Raw genomic sequence first — 22,509 nt, 5'->3', positions numbered from 1 at the left:
AGAAACCATCATCACTTAGACACTCGTAGCCTTAGTATTTTGAATCAATAATGACAAGTACAAGTTTCTCAGTTTTCCACCAATCATCCACCTAATGCCTTTCTCCACTTCATACATTCCTGTGAACTACTATTTCTCAATCTCTTTCTTACACCAGTTAAACTTAGAAGTGGTAGTACAAGTAAGAATTCTTTTAATTTTTCTGAACTTGCTTGAAAATTGATATATTAACTCCTGAATAGAAAAAATGGTAGATTTTTCTGGGTCTGACTGAAATAGCCACTTTTGCAGTACTGTCCTTCAAAATCGCAATAAAATCATGTCACATATTATTCTTACCTTCAGTATCCTCTCTATCAACAATTTCCACTTTACGGATAAAGAAGCGTTCCTTGAGGCGAAACTCGCCTCCGACAGGACCCGTAACAGATACAGATGTGCGTTTACTGTTGGGCTTGCACAATACCATCAAGCCATCAAAGAGAAAAACACGCCTTTCAGTCAGTCTTCGACCACTACCAACTTTTCCCAACACATCCTCTGTAAGAGAAGAGAGAAGAAAAAGTAAGCACGGGCAAATAACACTGTCAATCTGATTTGCCTTACAAGGTTAAATGTTGTCGCAATAACCATGTTACAATGTGCTCTACAGAGTTCTGTGCGATAAATGAAATGATAAAACTTCTAAGAACTAAAACATACTTGAAAACTATGTTTACAAATAACATAAAATGACTTTCATAAAGACATCCAAATCAGTATGATTTGCAACTAAGACAAAAGACAGTTGGCATTTAATATTACATCACAAGCACTGGTGACAGAGCACTGTTCTGTCAGATGTGAACACGAAAACCAAGTATGTCCTGTGAAGAAATCATCCAAACATCCACCTGACAGCTATAAGCGACAGTTTCTTTCCTTCCCATTTCCACCACGAGGTGGAAGGAACATAGAGAGGGTGATCAGAAGCGGTGGAAAAAACTCAATATGTTACACTGTTTCCAAGTTAATTAGCATTGACGTTAAGACAGTCTCATCATTGTGTATACAAATTCAAGTGGACTGCCAGATATGGTGCTATCAAATGTATTCTTCATTTGATTCCCAAAAAACAAACAAGAGAGTGACAGAAAAACTGGACTCAAGGCAGTAGTAAGGAATGACCCCAAGCAAAAAGGCTCAGCAGCCTCGTGGGCTATCAATTACGCTATGAGAACACTAATTGTATCTGGCGGGCCACCTGAATTTGTGCACGCAACAGTCTGATTGGCTAACTTAAACACTAATTAACTTGGAAATGGTGCAACATATCAATTTTTTTTCCCTTGACATTTATTTCTCAGCACTACCTACCAACCGACACCCTTACAGCTTTTGCGACAATAATATAGAAAGGAAAGGGACAGTAGAAGAAGATGAGATAGGAGGTGTTACATTGCGAGAAGAATTTGATAGAGTGCTAAAATACCTAAATGAAAATTGGGCATCTGCAGTTGATGGCATTACCTCAGTGTTATGGAGATCCTTCAGAGAACATACTTTGACAAAAGTATTTCACCGGGTATGCAAGATATATGAGACATGTGAAAGAACCTAAAATGGGAAGAAGAATGTAATAATTCTATTTCCAAAGAAGACAAATACTTGCACATGTGATCAACACTAAACGACCAGTTTAAGTGATAATTGCAAAATACTGACACTAATTACTTACAGAAGAATGGAATGACTCGTAGAAGCCAATCTTGTAAAATATGAGTTTAGGTTAAGGAGAAATGTAGGCCTTACTGACTATGACTTATCTTAGAAGTCAGATTGAATAGAAGCAGGTTTGTAGCCTATACATAATATTCTTCAATCTACACACTGACCAAACTGTGATGGAAAGCAAGGAGAAATTTGGATAGTTCATGGAGAACAAATGAAAACTCTGAAGTTTGCTGAAGAAATTACGTCAGAAATGGGATAGGACTTGGACGAGCAGTTGAACAGAATGGATAGTGTCTTAAAGGAATTTGTAAAACATGAGTGATGCAATGTAATAAAATTAAATCAGGGGATGTGACGGGGTGGGGGAGTGGGGGATGATGATTGTGGTGACAATATTGGTTCAACGGCACTGAATGACCTGTGCAGAATCTATATTATTAAGTGACTACCCTAGAATCTGGTACTAGTTACTGACTGCCTACCTCATTGGCTTCCAGGGACCACAAAAATTTGATTTTCTACATTTAGCATAATTATTGACCGAATTTAAAAATTTAAAACACTGTAATAATTAACACATTAAGAGATATAATCTTACATTAAAAGTTTAACACAATAATACAATATTTGAGAATGAGAGGTCTTAGAGCCCTACAACAAACTTTACACATAATTTGACCAACACCCCCTTTACAAAACTTTTATTCACTGACACCCCCAACCCAAAAACAGCAAAAAAGTTTATCGCTTGCTACGCTTTTACTGTCCATGCAATAACACTGTAGCATCACACATGACATTTTAATTTATTACTTCTTTACTATCGACTATTCACAACACACTTTGCAGACAGTATCTAAACATATCACAGAATGTACCTGCTAAATTATATCATTGTGTCTCACATAGTTCAGTAGCTATAACGTCATAAAAATTGAGATGAATAACTAGCTTTTCCTTAAAATGGATTGGCAAATTACCCACATCATATTCATTCTGTGTTTCATAATAAGATCACTTAGTGACTTCCTATGAACTTAACGCATAATTTCAAACCCGCCCTAAATTACTTCTTGCTCATACGCTTAACATCACATATTTGACACATTAACTTATTTGTGAAGTGTAATCAGATGTCTGAGGCTGTTGTATGGATGTGAATTCACTTCTTTAAAGAATTAGGGGTTACTGGTATGAACTAAATGCTTTGTGGAAATGAATTATTTCCTCATAGGCAATCTTCTTGGGACATGGACCAATGGACAAATGTTAGAGACTTGGAAGACAGACTGATATTAACACAGAACATGGTTGTTCACCGACATATTAAAGTGGCTACTAAAAATCTCTCGTTGGAGCATCTATGTCTACATGCACTTGTGCCATTTCCTCACAGCTAAAACTATAATAGAGCCACCAGTGCAGAAAACACTCAATAAAATAAGAATAAACTGAAGAAAATGTCAAATATTGCCCTGGTATCTGTGGCTGGTTGGACACCAATAAAAACTAGGAAAAAGCCAACTACCATGAGAACAAATAAATGCACTTAGGGACTTTGCAAACAAGCAAAATGTATCATCATCATCATCATCATCATCATTTAAGACTGATTATGCCTTTCACCGTTCAGTCTGGAGCATAGTCCCCCTTCTAAAATTCCTCCATGATCCCCTATTCAGTGCTAACATTGATGCCTCTTCTGATGTTAAGCCTATTACTTCAAAATCATTCTTAACTGAATCCAGGTACCTTCTCCTTGGTCTGCCCCGACTCCTCCTACCCTCTACTGCTGAACCCATGAGTCTCTGGGGTAACCTTGCTTCTCCCATGCGTGTAACATGCCCCCACCATCTAAGCCTGTTCGCCCTGACTGCTACATCTATAGAGTTCATTCCCAGTTTTTCTTTGATTTCCTCATTGTGGACACCCTCCTGCCATTGTTCCCATCTACTAGTACCTGCAATCATCCTAGCTACTTTCATATCCGTAACCTCAAACTTATTGATAAGGTAACAACCTCTCTAATTTTTCCCCCAATTATTAAGGTTTTCCTCAAAAAGAATGTACCTTCGGTAGTTAGAATAAGATTGCAAGATGATATCTCTGCTTATATCATGAGGTAAACTGTTTCTATCACAACTTGTAGCTAACATTTCACTGAGAAAATAGGAAATTTTGCTATGATATCTTGTGTTATCACAGGGAACAAGAACCGATACCTATGGACCAAACAACTGCCCGTCATTTTCCTCTAATTTTTCTTGTGCATGATTTCCTGACTATTTATGAATTTTTGCAGTCACAGAGCAGATTTCATGTCTATCATTTTACTGTAACACTGGAACTCCTTAAACATTTCACTACTTTATGTACCTTTATTTGTGGAACAATGACTAAGTGCATGGGATATTTTGTCTTTTATCTTGACAACATGTTCCTATTTATGGATAATGTCATGTTTATTCCTAGCTCATGTGTAGTATACAATCTACCACCATATGGCAAGAAACAAGATGAAACAGTTCAAGTATTTCAAATGTTGTCAATGGCAAAGAAACAAAAGAGAGCTTACGTTATGTGCCAACACTGAACACAAAAATAAACCTGTTTCACAATGAAATGAATGATAGTGATCATTGTCAACAATGCTTGTGTTAAGAGATTTGAGTATTTACATTCCTGCTAAACCACTGACCATCAGACTAGCGCAGATTGTGAGGGACTTTTATGGTAAAATTTTGCTGTTACTAAATTAAATCAACATGCAGTTATGCAAATGTTACTGAGAAATGGCTTGTCTTTAGACCTGATGACCATTTTATTTTTATGGTTTGAAAAGGATGGTAGGGGGGTTTGGGAGGGTGCAGGTGGGTAGGTAGAGGTTGGGAGTGGTGGGTAGGTAGAGGTTGGGAGTGGTGGGTAGGTAGAGGTTGGGAGTGGTGGGTGGGTAGAGACTGGGAATGGATGATGGCGGAGGGGGTGATGGGTAGAGGTTGCGGGTGGTGGGATGATGGGGTATGGGGCTTGGGGGTGGGGTGGAGGACACAGGTGATACCATGGGCTTATATTGTTTCATTCTCTTCTTTAAACAGCATGAACACTACACAAAGCAGTATACATGCATCCATAAAGTCATTTACTCTGCACTTCAACCTTCAATGCTACCCAGCCAAGTCACATTTTATTAAATATCCAGTAAAACTGCAGTTACGATGTACCTATATCTTCTGTTGGGTGCTGCAGTTAGTGACTGCACAATGAATTATGGGAACTGAATACGATGAATAGTGAGTAGGTTACTGGTAGCCAATCAGAATGCTTGTTGCACTTTCCTGTGGTTTGTATATGAAGTTAGCTATTATTTTATTGTATTTGGTTAGACTTTAACTTTACTGTCAAAATTTACAACAAAATCAGAAATAAAGACATAAAAACAGGTTACTGCAATGATGAACATATCTCAGGCTCAGTTACACTTCAATCTATTTCAGCAATTGTATTTCTGTGTTGAGATTTACTGGCTTCGCCTACTCATAATGAAATTGTCAATTTGCAGCCTAATCTAGGCTTTGTGATTCATTACAAGTCAGTCAAAAACAAGTGTAATCATATCATTTACTTCCCATCACTCATCACACAGTTCCCAACTGGAGTACTCAATGCATGCAAATGCATTTCAACCAAATATCCATTTTCAACTATCTTACAATTGAACCAATAACTGGGTGGATTCACCACAAAATGGGCAATGGGCAATTGGCAATTTTCAGGTGCCACACATTGCTAAAGTACTGCGATAATTATTGAATTCCTTTTTACTTTTAGTAGTGTTTTCTTATTTTTGACACTGACTGTAGACAAGAAATGAGTAAATAATAGAGAATATAGAACACTCTGGCACATGAGAGTACATCACCAATACCTAAGAGACCTCTTAATTTCGGGTAAATATGAACACACAAACCATGGGTCTTGCTGGGGTGGATGGCTTGAGTTCCTCTATAATACAGATAGTTGTGTCGAAGGTGTAACCACATTGAAAAGGTATCTCTAGGGAGGCCAGGCTAACCTATGGTTCCCAAAGGGTGCAGCAGCCTTTTCAATAGCTGGACAAGTAAAAGTCTGGGAGACTGACTGATCTGGCCTCTATTCGACAGCAAGGTTTCACTATGTTGGTGCTAGGAAAAGCTGAAAGTGAGGGCAAACTATAGCTATTATAAGGGGTGATTTTGTGATGACGTTAGAAACTTTCAGGGGTGATGGAGAAGGGCAAATGAATCAATTGAGGTAACGGAGACTAGGCAAGAACAACCAAGTTGAAAGTTATAAGCGAAAATCATTCTCCTAACTCTGGCAGTAGATCCCTTCTACTGCAAGCTCTTTGCTTTCCATATTTTTGGAGGAGGTAGTATGGACCAAAACAAAATAAGTGTCTAATAAACATGGGCTCTAAAATATTTATCTTAAGAATTATGAGCACCTGTTAAAGTAGAAGGGATATGTTTCACAGTAGCAAAGGTGAAGTGGTGTTCATAGCTTTTAAGGTATGAACTTTAGATCTCATGTTTACTGGACTTTTTTTTCTATTTTGGTTGATACTACTTCCTCCCAAAATACGGAAAACAAAAAGCTTCAGTAAAAGCAGTTTACTGTGAGAGGTATTAAAATGCTTTTTGCTTATAATTTTTGACTTGTTTCCAGACCAGTGTTCCTTACCTCAGATTACTTCTTTTACCCTTTCCATCACCCCTGAAATTTTCTAACATCACAGCATCACCCTACATTTCCCATGAAGTTAGTCTGTCCTTCCCAGGGACACCCCTCCAGTGTGGTTGCACGTATGATGCAACTACCTGTATCATGGAGGTACACAGGTCACCCACACCTCAGTAAGATCCATGACTGGTGCATGCTGTAATCATATCTACCCCCCCCCCCCCCCCCCCCCAACGAGAATTTTTCAGGTCTTTAGGTATTGGTGATGTACTATTGTGTGCCACAGCATACCATGATCTCTATCATAGAGCTCCAGTGTGAGGCTTAATGACAAAGGTATCATCCAGGGTAAAACATTCCTCAATCGGTGTTGTCAGTGCCGTCGCCGTCATTCAACTCTAAACCCAGGATAGAGAACTTACAAAGGGAAATGGATGGGTAAAGTTAGATCTTTCGAGAATTTAGTGCAGTGCAGTGCCAGGAAGAAAAGGACTTTTGTTCAGGTCAGTACAATGTTATCAACACAAACTCAATTACGGGTAATACTAGATTAGGTCTAATAATACATAAAGAAATAGGAATGCAGATAAGCTATGATGACCAGCTCGTTGAATGTATTGTTGTAACCAACATAGATGTGAACATCCACTACAGTAGTTCATATTTATATGCCCACAAGCTCTACAGGAAAGCTAAAAAAGTGTATTAAAAGATAAAAAAAGATTACTGAAATAGTTAAGGGAGATCAAAATGTAATTATGATTGGGAACTGAAATTTGACAGTTAGAAGAAGACAAGAAGGAAAAATATTAGAACATTAACTGGGGAGAGGATGAAAACAATTTAATCAATGTTAATACTTCATTTACAAATCTTGGAAGAAGGCTGTGTACAAAGGAGAGACATGGAGACACCAGAGGGTTCCATACACAGTTAGAAACCAGATTTTTAACTGCAAAACATTTCAGAGGTAGATATGGACTATGATCATAATTTACTGGTAATCAACTGCAAATTAAAAAATAAAGAAATTGCAAAAAGGTAGGAATTTAAGGAGATGGGGTAATGTAAAGTTGAAGTAATCAGTAGCTGTTGAGAGTTTCAAATGGAGCATCAGGCAACAACTGACTGAAACAGAAGAAAGGCGTACAGTAGAAAATGCGTGGATGCCTTTGGGAGATTAAGAGATGAAACTGCGACAACAGCAGAGACTCAATTAGATTAAACGATAAGGCCTCATACTTATTCTTGGATATCATAGGGGATATTTAATCTAACTAATGGAAGGAGAAAATGGCAATAGAATGTTAAATTACATTATTTATGTAATTTTTTGCATTTTTTCCACCACTATGGATCCTTGCTCCTTTCATCTGCATCAATACAGAGAAGTTTCCTTACCCCTAGCCAGAAGCCAGTACCACATACCATTCCTGTGTTGTCGCTTGGCTCATGGAATCCCCCCAAAAGGCCTTGCCATCAAATCACCCATCTCCGGCTACCACCCCTCCTTCCACAATGACCTCCACCTGTTCAAATACTGCCAATCTTTAGTCCTCACCAACATAGTCCTGCAAAACCATATCAACCAAGCCCAAACCTCCTTGCAGTATCTTCCCTCCATCTGCAAAATTCTCCTCCTATGCAATCCCAAATTCCTGGAACCCATAACACACATTGAAACTCTTGGCCTCCAGGAACTAGAGCAACATGCACAACATCACATCAAAAAGCTCTCCACCCTGTTCATTTCCTAGTCCCACCCAGGAGTACCACTGTCCACCACCTCTACAACAACCTCCAAACCTCTACAACCTCCAAATCTCCCCCACGTCTCCTCATAGCTGACCAACACAGTCTCAAAGACCTACTACACTTATCCCGCCCTCCAAAACACCCTCCCACCACCACACAGAATCCAGAACCTAAACAGATCCAAAACACAGTCATGAACCTTTCTCCCAGAAGCCTTAGCTCCACAGAAATGTCAGTCCTTTCCAAAGGCCTCATCTTTTGCCCCACTCCCAAATTCAATCATGCAGGACTTATTTTAGACCTTCTCCCCTTTTTCCACTCCCTACAGTGGAAACACTTTTTCACCACCAATCAGACTCAACCAAACACCAATGTTGAACTCTGTCTAATTCAGTTCACATTTCTATGCAATCATGATCCACCCCCTGTTAACTTTCCAGAATTTCTTAACCCTGAACCCTGCCTCACTATCATTCCCCAAATCACTCAACATGCAAACTAATCTTACATCCACAGAAAGAACAGCACTCCACCATCTAAAAACTGATCCTAACCTTATAATCCTCCCTGTGGCAAAGGCTCCACCACTGCGGTTTTGAACTGCAAGGATTACCTGGCACAAGGACTCTGCAAGCTGTCAGATACATCCATCTATAAACTTTCCACAGTGACTCCACTCCAGAAATCCAGCAGGTGCTCATCACTCCTCAAATCCTTAGACCCATCCCAGAACCTCTCCACAAGAGTCAATCTCTCTACTCACCCCTAACCACTTCCCACACTCCTACCTTCTACATGCTTCCTAAGTCCACAAACCTAACCACCCAGGGCACCCCATTGTGGCCGGTTACTGTGCCCCCACTGAGAGAATCTTTGCTCTCATAGACTAACACCTGCAACCTATTACCTCCTATATAAAAGATACCAACCATTACCTCCACCAACTCTCCACAGTTCCTGTCCCTTTACCACCCAGAGCCCTGCTTGTCACTATTGATGCCACCTCCCTTTACACTAACATCCCTAATGCCAATGGCCTTACCACTACTGAATATTTCCTTTCTCAACGCCCGACGGATTCCAAACTAACAACCTCCTTCCTAGTCACCATGAACAACTATATCTTCACCCACAATTACTTCTCCTTTGAAGGCATTGCCTACAAACAAATCCAAGATACAGCTATGGACACCTGCATAGCACCTATTCATGGGCCATCTAGAGGAACACCCAGAAACCTTAACTACTCACCTGGTTCAGATTCATTGATGACATCTTTGCAAACAGGATCGAGGGTGAGGACACCCTACCCACTTTCCTCCAGAACCTCAACGACTTCTCCATTTGCTTAACCAACCCCAACCCCATAGGCCACCTTCCTAGATGTTGACCTCCACCTTAAAGATGGCTACATTTACATCTACATTTATACTCCGCAAGCCACCCAACGGTGTGTGGCGGAGGGCACTTTCCGTGCCACTGCATTACCTCCCTTTCCTGTTCTGGTCGCGTATGGTTCACAGGAAGAACGACTGCTGGAAAGCCTCCGTACACGCTCCAATCTATCTAATTTTACATTCGTGATGTCCTCGGGAGGTATAAGTAGGGGGAAGTAATATACTCGATACTTCATCCAGAAACACATCCTCTCGAAACCTAGACAGCAAGCTACACCGCGATGCAGAGCGCCTCTCTTGCTGAGTCTGCCACTTGAGTTTGCTTAACATCTCCGTAACCCTATTACACTTACCAAATAACCCTGTGACAAAACGCGCCACTCTTCTTTGGATCTTCTTTCTCTCCTCTGTCAACCCGACCTGGTACTGGTCCCACACTAATGAGCAATACTCGAGTATAAGCCACCTCCTTTGTTGATGATTACATTTTCTAAGGACTCTCCCAATGAATCTCAACCTGGCACCCACCTTACCAACAATCAATTTTATGTGATCATTCCACTTCAAATCGTTCCGTACGCATACTCCCAGATATTTTACAGAAGTAACTGCTACCAGTGTTTGTTCCACTATCATATAATCATATAATAAAGAATCCTTCTTTCTATGTATTCGCAATACATTACATTTGTCTATGTTAAGGGTCAGTTGCCACTCCCTGCACCAAGTGCCTATCTGCTGCAGACCTTCCTGCATTTCACCGCAATTTTCTAATGCTGCAACTTCTCTGTATACTACAGCATCATCCGCAAAAAGCCGCATGGAACTTCCGACACTATCTACTAGGTCATTCATATATATATTGTGAAAAGCAATGGTCCCATAACACTCCCCTGTGACACACCAGAGGTTACTTTAATGTCTGCAGACGTCTCTCCATTGAGAACAACATGCTGTGTTCTGTTTGTTAAAAACTCTTCAATCCAGCCACACAGCTGGTCTGATATTCCGTAGGCTCTTACTTTGTTTATCAGGCGACAGTGCGGAACTGTATCGAACGCCTTCCGGAAGTCAAGGAAAATGCCATCTACGCTGGGAGCCTGTATTTAATATTTTCTGGGTCTCATGATTAAATAAAGCGAGTTGGGTCTCACACGATCGCCGTTTCCGGAATCCATGTTGATTCCTACAGAGTAGATTCTGGATTTCCAGAAATGACATGATACGCGAGCAAAAAACATGTTCTAAAATTCTACAACAGATCAATGTAAGAGATATAGGCCTATAGTTTTGCGCATCTGCTGGACGACCCTTCTTGAAAACTGGAACTACCTGTGCTCTTTTCCAATCATTTGGAACCTTCTGTTCCTCCAGAGACTTGCGGTACACGGCTGTTAGAAGGGGGGCAAGTTCTTTCACATACTCTGTGTAGAATCGAATTAGTATCCAGTCAGGTCCAGCGGACTTTCCTCTGTTGAATGATTTCAGTTGCTTTTCTATTCCTTGGACACTTATTTCAATTTCAGCCATTTTTTCGTTTGTGCAAGGATTTAGAGAAGGAACTGCAGTGCGGTCTTCCTCCGTGAAACAACTTTGGAAAAAGCTGTTTAATATTTCAGCTTTACGCGTGTCACCCTCTGTTTCAATGCCATTATCATCCCAGAGTGTCTGGACTTGCTGTTTCGATCCACTTACTAATTTTACGTAAGACCAGAACTTACTAGGATTTTCTGTCAAGTCAGTACATAGAATTTTACTTTCAAATTCACTGAACATTTCACACAAAGCTCTCCTTACGCTAACTTTGACATCGTTTAGCTTCTGTTTGTCTGAGAGGTTTTGGCTACGTTTAAATTTGCAGTGAAGCTCTCTGCTTTCGCAGTAATTTCCTAACTTTGTTGTTGAACCACGGTGGGTTTTTCCCGTCCCTCACAGTTTTACTCGGCACGTACCTGTCTAAAACGCATTTTACGATTGCCTTGAACTTTTTCCATAAACACTCAACATTGTCAGTGTCGGAACAGAAATTTTCATTTTGATCTGTTAGGTAGACTGAAATCTGCCTCCTATTACTCTTGCTAAACAGATAAACCTTCCTCCCTTTTTTTATATTCCTATTTACTTCCATATTCAGGGATGCTGCAACGGCCTTATGATCACTATTCCCTGTTCTGCACTTACAGAGTCAAAAAGTTCGGATCTGTTTGTTATCAGTAGGTCCAAGATGTTATATCTACGAGTCGATTCTCTGTTTAATTGCTTGAGGTAATTTTCAAATAGTGCACTCAGTATAATGTCACTCGATGCTCTGTCCCTACCACCCGTCCTAAACATCTGAGTGTCCCAGTCTATATCTGGTAAATTGAAATCTCCATCTGTTGTTGTTGTTGTTGTGGTCTTCAGTCCTGAGACTGGTTTGATGCAGCTCTCCATGCTACTCTATCCTGTGCAAGCTTTTTCATCTCCCAGTACCTACTGCAACCTACATCCTTCTGAATCTGCTTAGTGTATTCATCTCTTGGTCTCCCCCTACGATTTTTACCCTCCACGCTGCCCTCTAATACTAAATTGGTGATCCCTTGATGCCTCAGAACATGTCCTACCAACCGATCCCTTCTTCTGGTCAAGTTGTGCCACAAACTTCTCTTCTCCCCAATCCTATTCAATACTTCCTCATTAGTTATGTGATCTACCCATCTAATCTTCAGCATTCTTCTGTAGCACCACATTTCGAAAGCTTCTATTCTCTTCTTGTCCAAACTATTTATCGTCCATGTTTCACTTCCATACATGGCTACACTCCATACGAATACTTTCAGAAATGACTTCCTGACACTTAAATCAATACTGGATGTTAACAAATTTCCAAATATCCATCTAAGACTACCGTATTTACTCGAATCTAAGCCGCACTCAAATCTAAGCCGCACCTGAAAAATGAGACTCAAAATCAAGGAAAAAAAAAAATTTCCCGAATCTAACCCGCACCTGAAATTTGAGACTCGAAATTCAAGGGGAGAGAAAAATTATGGGCCGCATCTCCAAATCGAAACAAAGTTGGTCCATTGTAATATGAGACAATTTAGGTCGAATGAATGACAATACAGCTACAGTAGTTTGGTTCGAGTCGTAAGCTTAGCAGTAAAGCTTTACCAGGTAGCCATTGCTATGTGTCAGGCACTCCGTCCGTATTTATACGGGTACCCTTCCTTTTCCACGTGCTTCGTCTGGTTTGAATTGATTGCTCATTTTTCTTTAACCTGATAAGCGCAGTTTTCTTTGTTATAGGTGTTTATGTCACTCTAAGCTGAAAATGCATTACTGTACTGTGCCATGCATTGTTTGTCACATTCTGATAGTGCGTGTTTACAGCCTGTCGCCGCTCGCGGCATGGCTTCCTTTTGTGCGCGCTACCGCTACGAGAGGAATCGTCTCATTAGCGAAACAATGGCAAGAAACTGCTATTTATTGTTACTTACACTGCTGCTTTCTTTGATAATGATCAACAAGAACCAAATAATAGACTGCGTATGATAGAAGATGTTCTGAACGAGAGCTTAATGAAAATTTTTCTCCATTTGAAAATCTTTGCAGGCGCCTCTTTAGTACATTACATTCTACACAGAAATTAGAGTCATCTTAGATTTAAAAATCTAGTCAATTGCCATGCTTCATTTCTGACTGTATCACTATTAAGCATAAGAATAATACGAATATAAACATGACATGATATGTATATTCTTCCGCGTTTGCTGTTGTCTCACTCTAGTTTCATAGTTTATTAGGCAGACAGATTTAAATGATATAGCAGCAAACATGAAACAATACATGGCAAAAGCGCTGGCAGGTCGATAGACACACAAACAAACACAAACACACACACAAAATTCAAGCTTTCACAACAAACGGTTGCTTCATCAGGAAAGAGGGAAAGACGAAAGGATGTGGGTTTTAAGGGAGAGGATAGCATAAGGAGTCATTCCAATCCCGGGAGCGGAAAGACTTACCTTAGGGGGGAAAAAGGACAGGTACACACTAGCGCGCGCGTGCGCGCGCGCACACACACACACACACACACACACACACACACACACACACACACACACACACACACACACGTATCCATCCGCACATACACAGACACAAGCAGACATTTGTAAAGGCAAAGAGTTTGGGCAGAGATGTCAGTCGGGGCGGAAGTAAAGAGGCAAAGATGTTGTTGAAAGACAGGTGAGGTATGAGCGGCGGCAACTTGAAATTAGCGGAGGTTGAGGCCTGGCAGATAACGAGAAGAGAGGATATACTGAAGGGCAAGTTCCCATCTCCGGAGTTCTGACAGGTTGGTGTTAGTGGGAAGTATCCAGATAACCCGGACAGTGTAACACTGTGCCAAGATGTGCTGGGCGTGCACCAAGGCATGTTTAGCCACAGGGTGATCCTCATTACCAACAAACACTGTCTGCCTGTGTCCATTCATGCGAATGGACAGTTTGTTGCTGGTCATTCCCACATAGAAAGCTTCACAGTGTAGGCAGGTCAGTTGGTAAATCACGTGGGTGCTTTCACACGTGGCTCTGCCTTTGATCGTGTACACCTTCCAGGTTACAGGACTGGAGTTTTATTTACATTCCCTCCGCAAACATGCCTTTGCCCTAGCCAGATTACACTCCCATATTTTATTTTCTCAGGCTTGTCTGACATTTGGCATTACACCCCAAGGCCTCTCTGGCTGAAACCCTTCTTTCCATCAGTCCCTATACCAGCTCCTAACTGAACAATCCATTGCCCTCACCCACCTAATCCTTTACCTACACATCAACTCAGCCAATGAACACACCCGTCAACTCCTATCCTTAATAAAAGTCCTCAATCTTTCCTCTCCCACATCCACACCGGCTGTCCAGAGCATCCTCCTACAGGCCAACTGCAAATTAGAACAGCATGCCACCCTCCACCTTAAAAAACTATCCAATCTCCTGGTTTCCCACCTCCGGAAAGGCAACTCACTCACCCTTCACAACCTTTCCAGCAAATCTCAACCTCCTCTCATTGCACACAGACCCAGTCTCTCCCATCTACTCAATCTCCCACCTCCAGCTCCACTCCCCCCAAAACCTCAAAACTCCAATCAACACAATCTGGAACCAAAACACCCTAATTCAGTAGTTAACCTTTCCTCCAAACCTCTCTCCCAATCCGAAACCACTGTCCTATCCAAAGGCCTCACCTTCAGCCCCACTCCCAGATTCAACCAAACAGCCCTTGTCAAAGATTTACTGTCCTACACTCGTACTCTCTGCTGGAAATATCACTTTGCCACGAAGAAAAATGATCCTAATGCTACTCCTAATGATCCAACTCCCCAAGACACTATCCAAATTGAACCCTGCCTGGAGTTCCTCCGTCACAGCGGGACCCACCTCCTCTTCCTCAAAATCACCCTCTCCAAACCTTCCAGGAATTTCTGACTTCCAGCCTTGCCTCTCAATCCTTCTTAAAAAACCTTAATTCTACTCCCAACATCACCACTGCTGAAGCCCAAGCTATCTGTGATCTGAAGGCTGACCGTTCCATCGTCATTCTTCCGGCGGACAAGGGTTCCACGACCGTGTTACTTGATCGTCGGGAGTATGTGGCTGAGGGACTGCGTCAGCTTTCAGACAACACCACATACAAAGTTTGCCAAGGTAATCCCATTCCTGATGTCCAGGTGGAGCTTCAAGGAATCCTCAGAACCTTAGGCCCCCTACAAAACCTTTCACCTGACTCCATCAACCTCCTGACCCCACCGACACCCCGCACCCCTACCTTCTACCTTCTTCCTAAAATTCACAAACCCAATTATCCCGGCCGCCCCATTGTAGCTGGTTACCAAGCCCCCACAGAACGTATCTCTGCCTACGTAGATCAACACCTTCAACCCATCACATGCAGTCTCCCATCCTTCATCAAAGACACCAACCACTTTCTCAATCGCCTGGAATCCTTACCCAGTCTGTTACCCCCGGAAACCATCCTTTTAACCATTGATGCCACTTCCTTATACACCAATATTCCGCACGTCTAGGGCCTCGCTGCGATGGAGCACTTCCTTTCACGCCGATCATTTGCCAACCTACCTAAAACCTCTTTCCTCAGTACCTTAGCCAGCTTCATCCTGACCCACAACTTCTTCACTTTTGAAGGCCAGACATACCAACAATTAAAAGGAACAGCCATGGGTACCAGGATGGCCCCCTCGTATGCCAACCTATTCATGGGTCGCTTAGAGGAAGCCTTCTTGGTTACCCAGGCCTGCCAACCCCAAGTTTGGTACAGATTTATTGATGACATCTTCATGATCTGGACTCACAGTGAAGAAGAACTCCAGAATTTCCTCTCCAACCTCAACTCCTTTGGTTCCATCAGACTCACCTGGTCCTACTCCAAATCCCATGCCACTTTCTTTGACGTTGACCTCCATCTGTCCAATGGCCAGCTTCACACGTCCGTCCACATCAAACCCACCAACAAGCAACAGTACCTACATTATGACAGCTGCCACCCATTCCACATCAAACGGTCCCTTCCCTACAGTCTAGGTCTTCGTGGCAAACGAATCTGCTCCAGTCCGGAATCCCTGAACCATTACACCAACAACCTGAGAACAGCTTTCGCATCTCGCAACTACCCTCCCGACCTGGTACAGAAGCAAATAACCAGAGCCACTTCCTCATCCCCTCAAACCCAGAACCTCCCACAGAAGAACCACAAAAGTGCCCCACTTGTGAAGGGACACTTTCCAGGACTGGATCAGACTCTGAAAATGTGGCTCTCCAGCAGGGATACGACTTCCTCAAATCCTGCCCTGAAATGAGATCCATCCTTCATGAAATCCTCCCCATTCCACCAAGAGTGTCTTTCCGCCGTCCACCTAACCTTCGTAACCTCTTAGTTCATCCCTATGAAATCCCCAAACCACCTTCCCTACCCTCTGGCTCCTACCCTTGTAACCGCCCCCGGTGTAAAACCTGTCCCATGCACCCTCCCACCACCACCTACTCCAGTCCTGTAACCCAGAAGGTGTACACGATCAAAGGCAGAGCCACGTGTGAAAGCACCCACGTAATTTACCAACTGACCTGCCTACACTGTGAAGATTTCTATGTGGGAATGACCAGCAACAAACTGTCCATTTGCATGAATGGACATAGGCAGACAATGTTTGTTCGTAATGAGGATCACCCTGTGGCTAAACATGCCTTGGTGCACGCCCAGCACATCTTGGCACAGTGTTACACTGTCCGGGTTATCTGGATACTTCCCACTAACACCAACCTGTCAGAACTCCGGAGATGGGAACTTGCCCTTCAGTATATCCTCTCTTCTCGTTATCTGCCAGGCCTCAACCTCCGCTAATTTCAAGTTGCCGCCGCTCATACCTCACCTGTCTTTCAACAACATCTTTGCCTCTTTACTTCCGCCCCGACTGACATCTCTGCCCAAACTCTTTGCCTTTACAAATGTCTGCTTGTGTGTGTGTGTGTGTGTGTGTGTGTGTGTGTGTGTGTGTGTGTGTGTGTGTGTGTGTGTGTGTGTGTGTGGGCGCGCGCGCGAGCGAGAGAGTGTATACCTGTCCTTTTTTCCCCCTAAGGTAAGTCTTTCTGCTCCCGGGATTGGAATGACTCCTTATCCTCTCCCTTAAAACCCAAATCCTTTCGCCGTTCCCTCTCCTTCCCTCTATCCTGATGAAGCAACCACTTGTTGCGAAAGCTTGAATTTTGTGTGTATGTTTGTGTTTGTTTGTGTGTGTATCGACCTGCCAGCACTTTTGTTTGGTAAGTCTCATCATCTTTGTTTTTAGATATATTTTTCCTACGTGGAATGTTTCCCTCTATTATATTCAATACATGGCAAAATGTTTATATGCATATTATTCTTATGGTGACGAGAATACTGCATGTGATTCACAATTTATAAAAGTTCCTATTAGCAACCATCTCTTCTCACAGATAGGAAAAAATTCAGAACGTAGAGTTGGCCATATTGACAAACATCCCAAACAGTCTTGCCAGTCGGATTTTCGTAGTACATTGAAATGCTGATACATTTGAAGACGAACAATACAGAATTTGTATTTACTTCGTTGGATAATATATGAAAATGCAGTGGTCGAAAGTCGGGGTGGAGAAAATAGCTCGTCTTCCACCTTTTTTTTAAATTTATTTACTGACACAGAGGTTTTGGCGCCAGTATTTATCTTTGTGCATACAAAGCATGCCTGTGTAGCGCTACATATATTCGACGGCAGAAGTAAGTTGTGGCGGCACCCACCAACTTTTTTCAGAATTTCCGCTTGCTTTGCACTCTATTCTAATCCGCAGGCGGTTTTCTGGATTACAAAAACCGGAAAAAAAGTGCGGCTTAGATTCGAGTAAATACGGTATAACATGCTGAGGAAATTTATGTGAAATGTATTTCAGATTTTCTCTCAGTTGTTCTGCCACTAATGCTGCTGAGTCGGGAGCTCGGTAAAAGGAGCCAATTATTAACCTAGCTCGGTTGTTGAGTATAACCTCCACCCATAATAATTCACAGGAACTATCCACTTCTATTTCACTACAGGATAAACTACTACTAACAGCGAGAAACACGCCACCACCGGTTGCATGCAATCTATCCTTTATATTCAATACATGGCAAAATGTTTATATGCGTATTATTCTTATGGTGACGAGAATACTGCATGTGATTCACAATTTATAAAAGTCTGTGCCTTTGTAAAAATTTCAGCAGAATTTATCTCTGGCTTCAGCCAGCTTTCCGTACCTATAATCATTTCAGCCTCGGTGCTTTCTATCAGTGCTTGAAGTTCCGGTACTTTACCAATGCAGCTTCGACAGTTTACAATTAAAATACCGATTGCTGCTTGGTCCCCGCATGTCATGACTTTGCCCCGCACCCTTTGAGGCTGTTGCCCTTTCTGTACTTGCCCAAGGTCATCTAACCTAAAAAACCGCCCAGTCCATGCCACACAACCCCTGCTACACACGTAGCCGCCTGCTGTGTGTAGTGGACTCCTGACCTATCCAGCGGAATCCGAAACCCCACCACCCTATGGCGTAAGTCGAGGAATCTGCAGCCCACACAGTCACAGAACCGTCTCAGCCTCTGATTCAGACCCTCCACTCGGCTCTGTACCAAAGGTCCACAGTCAGTCCTGTCAATGATGGTGCAGATGGTGAGCTCTGCTTTCATCCCGCTAACAAGACTGGCAGTCTTCACGAAATCAGATAGCCGCCGGAAGCCAGAGAGGATTTCCTCCAATCCATAGCGACACACATCATTGGTGCCGACATGAGCAACCACTGCAGATGGGTGCACACCCAGTACCCTTCATGGTATCCGGAAGGACCCTTTCCACATCTGGAATGACTCCCCCTGGTATGCACACGGAGTGCACAGTGATTTTCTTCCTCTCCCTTGCAGCCACATCAGTACCTCCGTCCATATCAAACCTACTAACCACCAGAAACACCTCTACTTCGACATATGCCACCCATGCCATACTAAGAAATCCCTTCCATACAGCCTAGCCACCTGTGGCCATCGCATCTGTAGTGACGAGCGGTCCCTCTCTAAATACAGCGAGCGTCTCCAGAAGCCTTCACAGACCGTAAATATCCTCCCAACCTTGTACAAAAAGAAAAATCTACCATGCCTTTTCTTTCCAGTCTCCCATTACCTCCCAAAAGGCCCATAGTCCAGCTACGGAGTAACATTCCCCTTGTAACTCAGTACCACCCAGGACTGGAGAACTGAATTACATTCTCTGCCAGGGTTTCGACTACCTCTCATCATGCCCTGCCCACTATCCCTCCCACCCCTCCCACAGTGTTATTCTGCCGTTCCCTGAACCTACACAATATATTCGTCCATCCTTACACAGCCCCTGTTCCCAATCCCTTACCTCATGGCACATACCCCTGTAGATGCAAGACCCCCTAGATGCAAGACTTGTCCCATACATTCTCCCACCACCACCACCACCACCACCACCACCACCACCACCAGTCCGGTCACAAATTACAGGGCTACCTGTGAAACCAGTCATGTGATCTACAAGCTAGGCTGCAACCTTTGTGCTGCATTCTACATGGGCATGACAACCGACAAGCTGGTCTCTCCACATGAATGACCACCGACAAACTGTGGCCAATAAACTCGACTGCTTCACTGCCTGTGGCATACGGATCCTTCCCACTAACACCAGCTTTTCTGAATTGCACAGGTGGGAACTTTCCCTGCAATATATCCGATGTTCCCGTAACCCTCCTGGCCTCAGCCTTCATCAGTCATTGTCCTCACCCATCCACCCCCTTCCCTATTCCCATTCCAGCACTACACAGCCTCCAGTCCACCATCGCAACCAGTCTTTTTACTTCTCTCCTTGTTCGCTCTCTGCCCCTTCTCCCTCCCCACCTCTCCCATGCCCACCATCTAACCTCTCAACTATACATCTAACCTCTCTCCACCTCGTCCCTGCACACTCTCCAGCAGCACTGCACTGTCCACTACCCCTACTCCACTATCCCACCACCTCCCCACCCCAGCCTCCTCCTTACCCCCACCCAGTCACCATTCCCCTTACGCACTGGTGCTGCTGCTTGTAGTTTGGCCTCAGTTGCCTGAGACTACAGTAGTGTTTGTATAAGCTGTGTTTGCATGATTATATGGAGATGGAGATGGGGAGGGGAGAGAGAGAGAGAGAGAGAGAGAGAGAGAGAGAGAGAGAGAGAGAGAGAGTATTTTTTATACAACCTTTATTTGTGACAGTCTTTTTGTTGTGCCTATCTGCATCTCAGCATCTTCATCTTCACTATATGGTGGGTGGCAACTTTCCTTTTCATAATATTGTTACATTCCATCCTGGATTTGCCATTGTTCAAATGGGAATACGGATGTATAAAAAATGAAACTGACAGGAAGTGCAAACTGGTAAAGCAGGAATGGATGTATATGAAATAAAGGATGCGCTTCGAGTACACTGATGGAACAGTGGAAGTCCTAGAAGCAGATACGACTACAAGGTCGAGTACATACTAGTAATATGGTGTTTAAAATCTTTCTGAAATTTTGTTGTTTCAGAAAAAATTTACCTAAAAATATGCACTTATTTGGCCAAAACCAAATGTTACACCTTCCAGTCCTTACCAATTTCTTGTGCAGAACATGACTTGGTTCAGAAACTTTCACTCGATAAGCATGCCAAGAAAGCATTACAAAACATAAATTTCCTTTTACCTTCACTGAGCAGATAACAGAAAATGCTATATGACGACATATATGCCACCAGCTCACAAATAATTTTATATTAAAAAAAAAAACACATGCAGTTTTTTTGCTTTTTATTTTTATCACACACAATATCTTACCACGAATAAATTCATTGCAGCATTGGCCAATGTCCTTCCCTTCCCAACCGTCTATTGATTTTTGAAGTTCATTTGTCTTATCCAGAGCAATCTGTCTCCTCACTCTACCATGCATTCGAATTCCACTCTCTCTGTAAAAACACAGTTTGTAAATAAAAGTACGAAACAATGAAACTTTTTTCTAGCACAGGGATTATAGTGTATACCTCTTTGGTAAGTTTCCAACTGTCTGCAAAAGTTCCGTTTGAAGTGGCTTCAACAGGCCTTCCACCTGTTCCAAGCTCTCTCTGTCTTCGTCAATGGGTGTCAATCTATGCAAAATCTGTAAATGAGCACAAGACAGTATACTAAAGATGTTACTGCTGTAGTATTGGTAATATAAATCATCACTATGTTTGTAACTAATTAGACAGTAATACAACAAAAATAATCAATTTTCAAAAATATAATGTAATTAGATAAAAAATCAACCTACCGTGTAATGTCAGGAGGAAACATATATCAAAGTACTGAAATCTGCAAGCTTTTGGAGCCAATGGACCTCCTCATGGCAAAAGTGTTGAAGCAGAAGGAAAACGGGTGAAAGAAAAGGACTGGTAAGGTTTAGGAAATGGGAAGGGTTTGGGAAAGTTGCCAAAACCCCAAGTCAGGGGAGGCTTACCAGATGGGATGAGAAGGAAAGACTGATAGTTGGGGAGTACACTGGAATCTTTGAAAACCTGACAGCTTAAAGGTGGAAGATAGGGTAATACACACAACAGAGATCACTGACAAAACATCACGCACAGCTTAAAATAGTGGAAAGCTAAGTGCATTGTATATGGTAGAGGTGGGGTGCTGGGGTAAACAGACTCATCAGAAAACAGAAAATGCAGAAAACTAAAAGAGAGAGAAGAAAGGAATAGTTACTGGGATGAAATGTTGAGACTGAAGAAATTAACGTAAATTAAGGCCAGGAGGGTGGCGAGAACCAAAGAAACATTGTAACGCCAGTTCCCATATGTGGAGTCCACAGAAGCTTGTGTCTGGGCAAAGAATCCAGATGAAACATGTGGTGAAACAGGCAGATCATGACTTTCTTGCTATAGAGCACGCTTTGCAACAGGGTATTGCTTGTTGCCAGTATAAACCCTCCACCTATGGCCGTTCTTCCTAACTGATAACTTGTGATAGTCATGCCAATGTAAAAGGCCTAATGGTGTTTACATAACAGCTGGTAAATGACGTGTTGTTTCACAAGTGGCTCTCCCTTTGAGCATGTTTTGCCAGTTACAGGGCTGCTAAAGTAGTGACTGGAGGACACATTGGAAAAGGCTTACAGCAGCCATAGGGTGGGGAAATAGATGTAGGAGGAGCATAGGGTCTGACAAGGATATTGCAGAGACTGGGAGGCCAGAGTGGATCTCATTTCAGGGCTCAATTTTAGGAAGTTATAGCCTTGTTGAAGTTTCCGATCAATACATTCAAGACCAGGATAGCACTGAGTGACAAGAGGTCTACTCCAAAGTTGC

At 42.5% G+C, this 22,509-nt stretch overlaps 1 protein-coding gene across 1 annotated transcript in view; it reads right to left on the bottom strand.

Annotated features, from left to right (window-relative positions):
- Nucleotides 1-22,509, bottom strand: part of LOC126418544 (protein son of sevenless) — a 192,592-nt gene that overhangs the window by 117,358 nt on the left and 52,725 nt on the right. The window contains exons 8-10 of the mRNA XM_050085359.1: nucleotides 21,205-21,320; nucleotides 20,999-21,129; nucleotides 340-540 (exon numbers count right to left, since the gene is read on the bottom strand). Coding sequence (XP_049941316.1) covers nucleotides 340-540; nucleotides 20,999-21,129; nucleotides 21,205-21,320 — 448 coding nt within the window. The remainder of the gene's footprint in view (nucleotides 1-339; nucleotides 541-20,998; nucleotides 21,130-21,204; nucleotides 21,321-22,509) is intronic.

The sequence above is a fragment of the Schistocerca serialis genome, chromosome 9 (assembly GCF_023864345.2).
Source record: "Schistocerca serialis cubense isolate TAMUIC-IGC-003099 chromosome 9, iqSchSeri2.2, whole genome shotgun sequence".
Taxonomy (NCBI): domain Eukaryota; kingdom Metazoa; phylum Arthropoda; class Insecta; order Orthoptera; family Acrididae; genus Schistocerca; species Schistocerca serialis.
The sequence above is the reverse complement of the archived record's forward strand: the minus strand, read 5'-3'. Positions and strand labels throughout refer to the sequence as shown.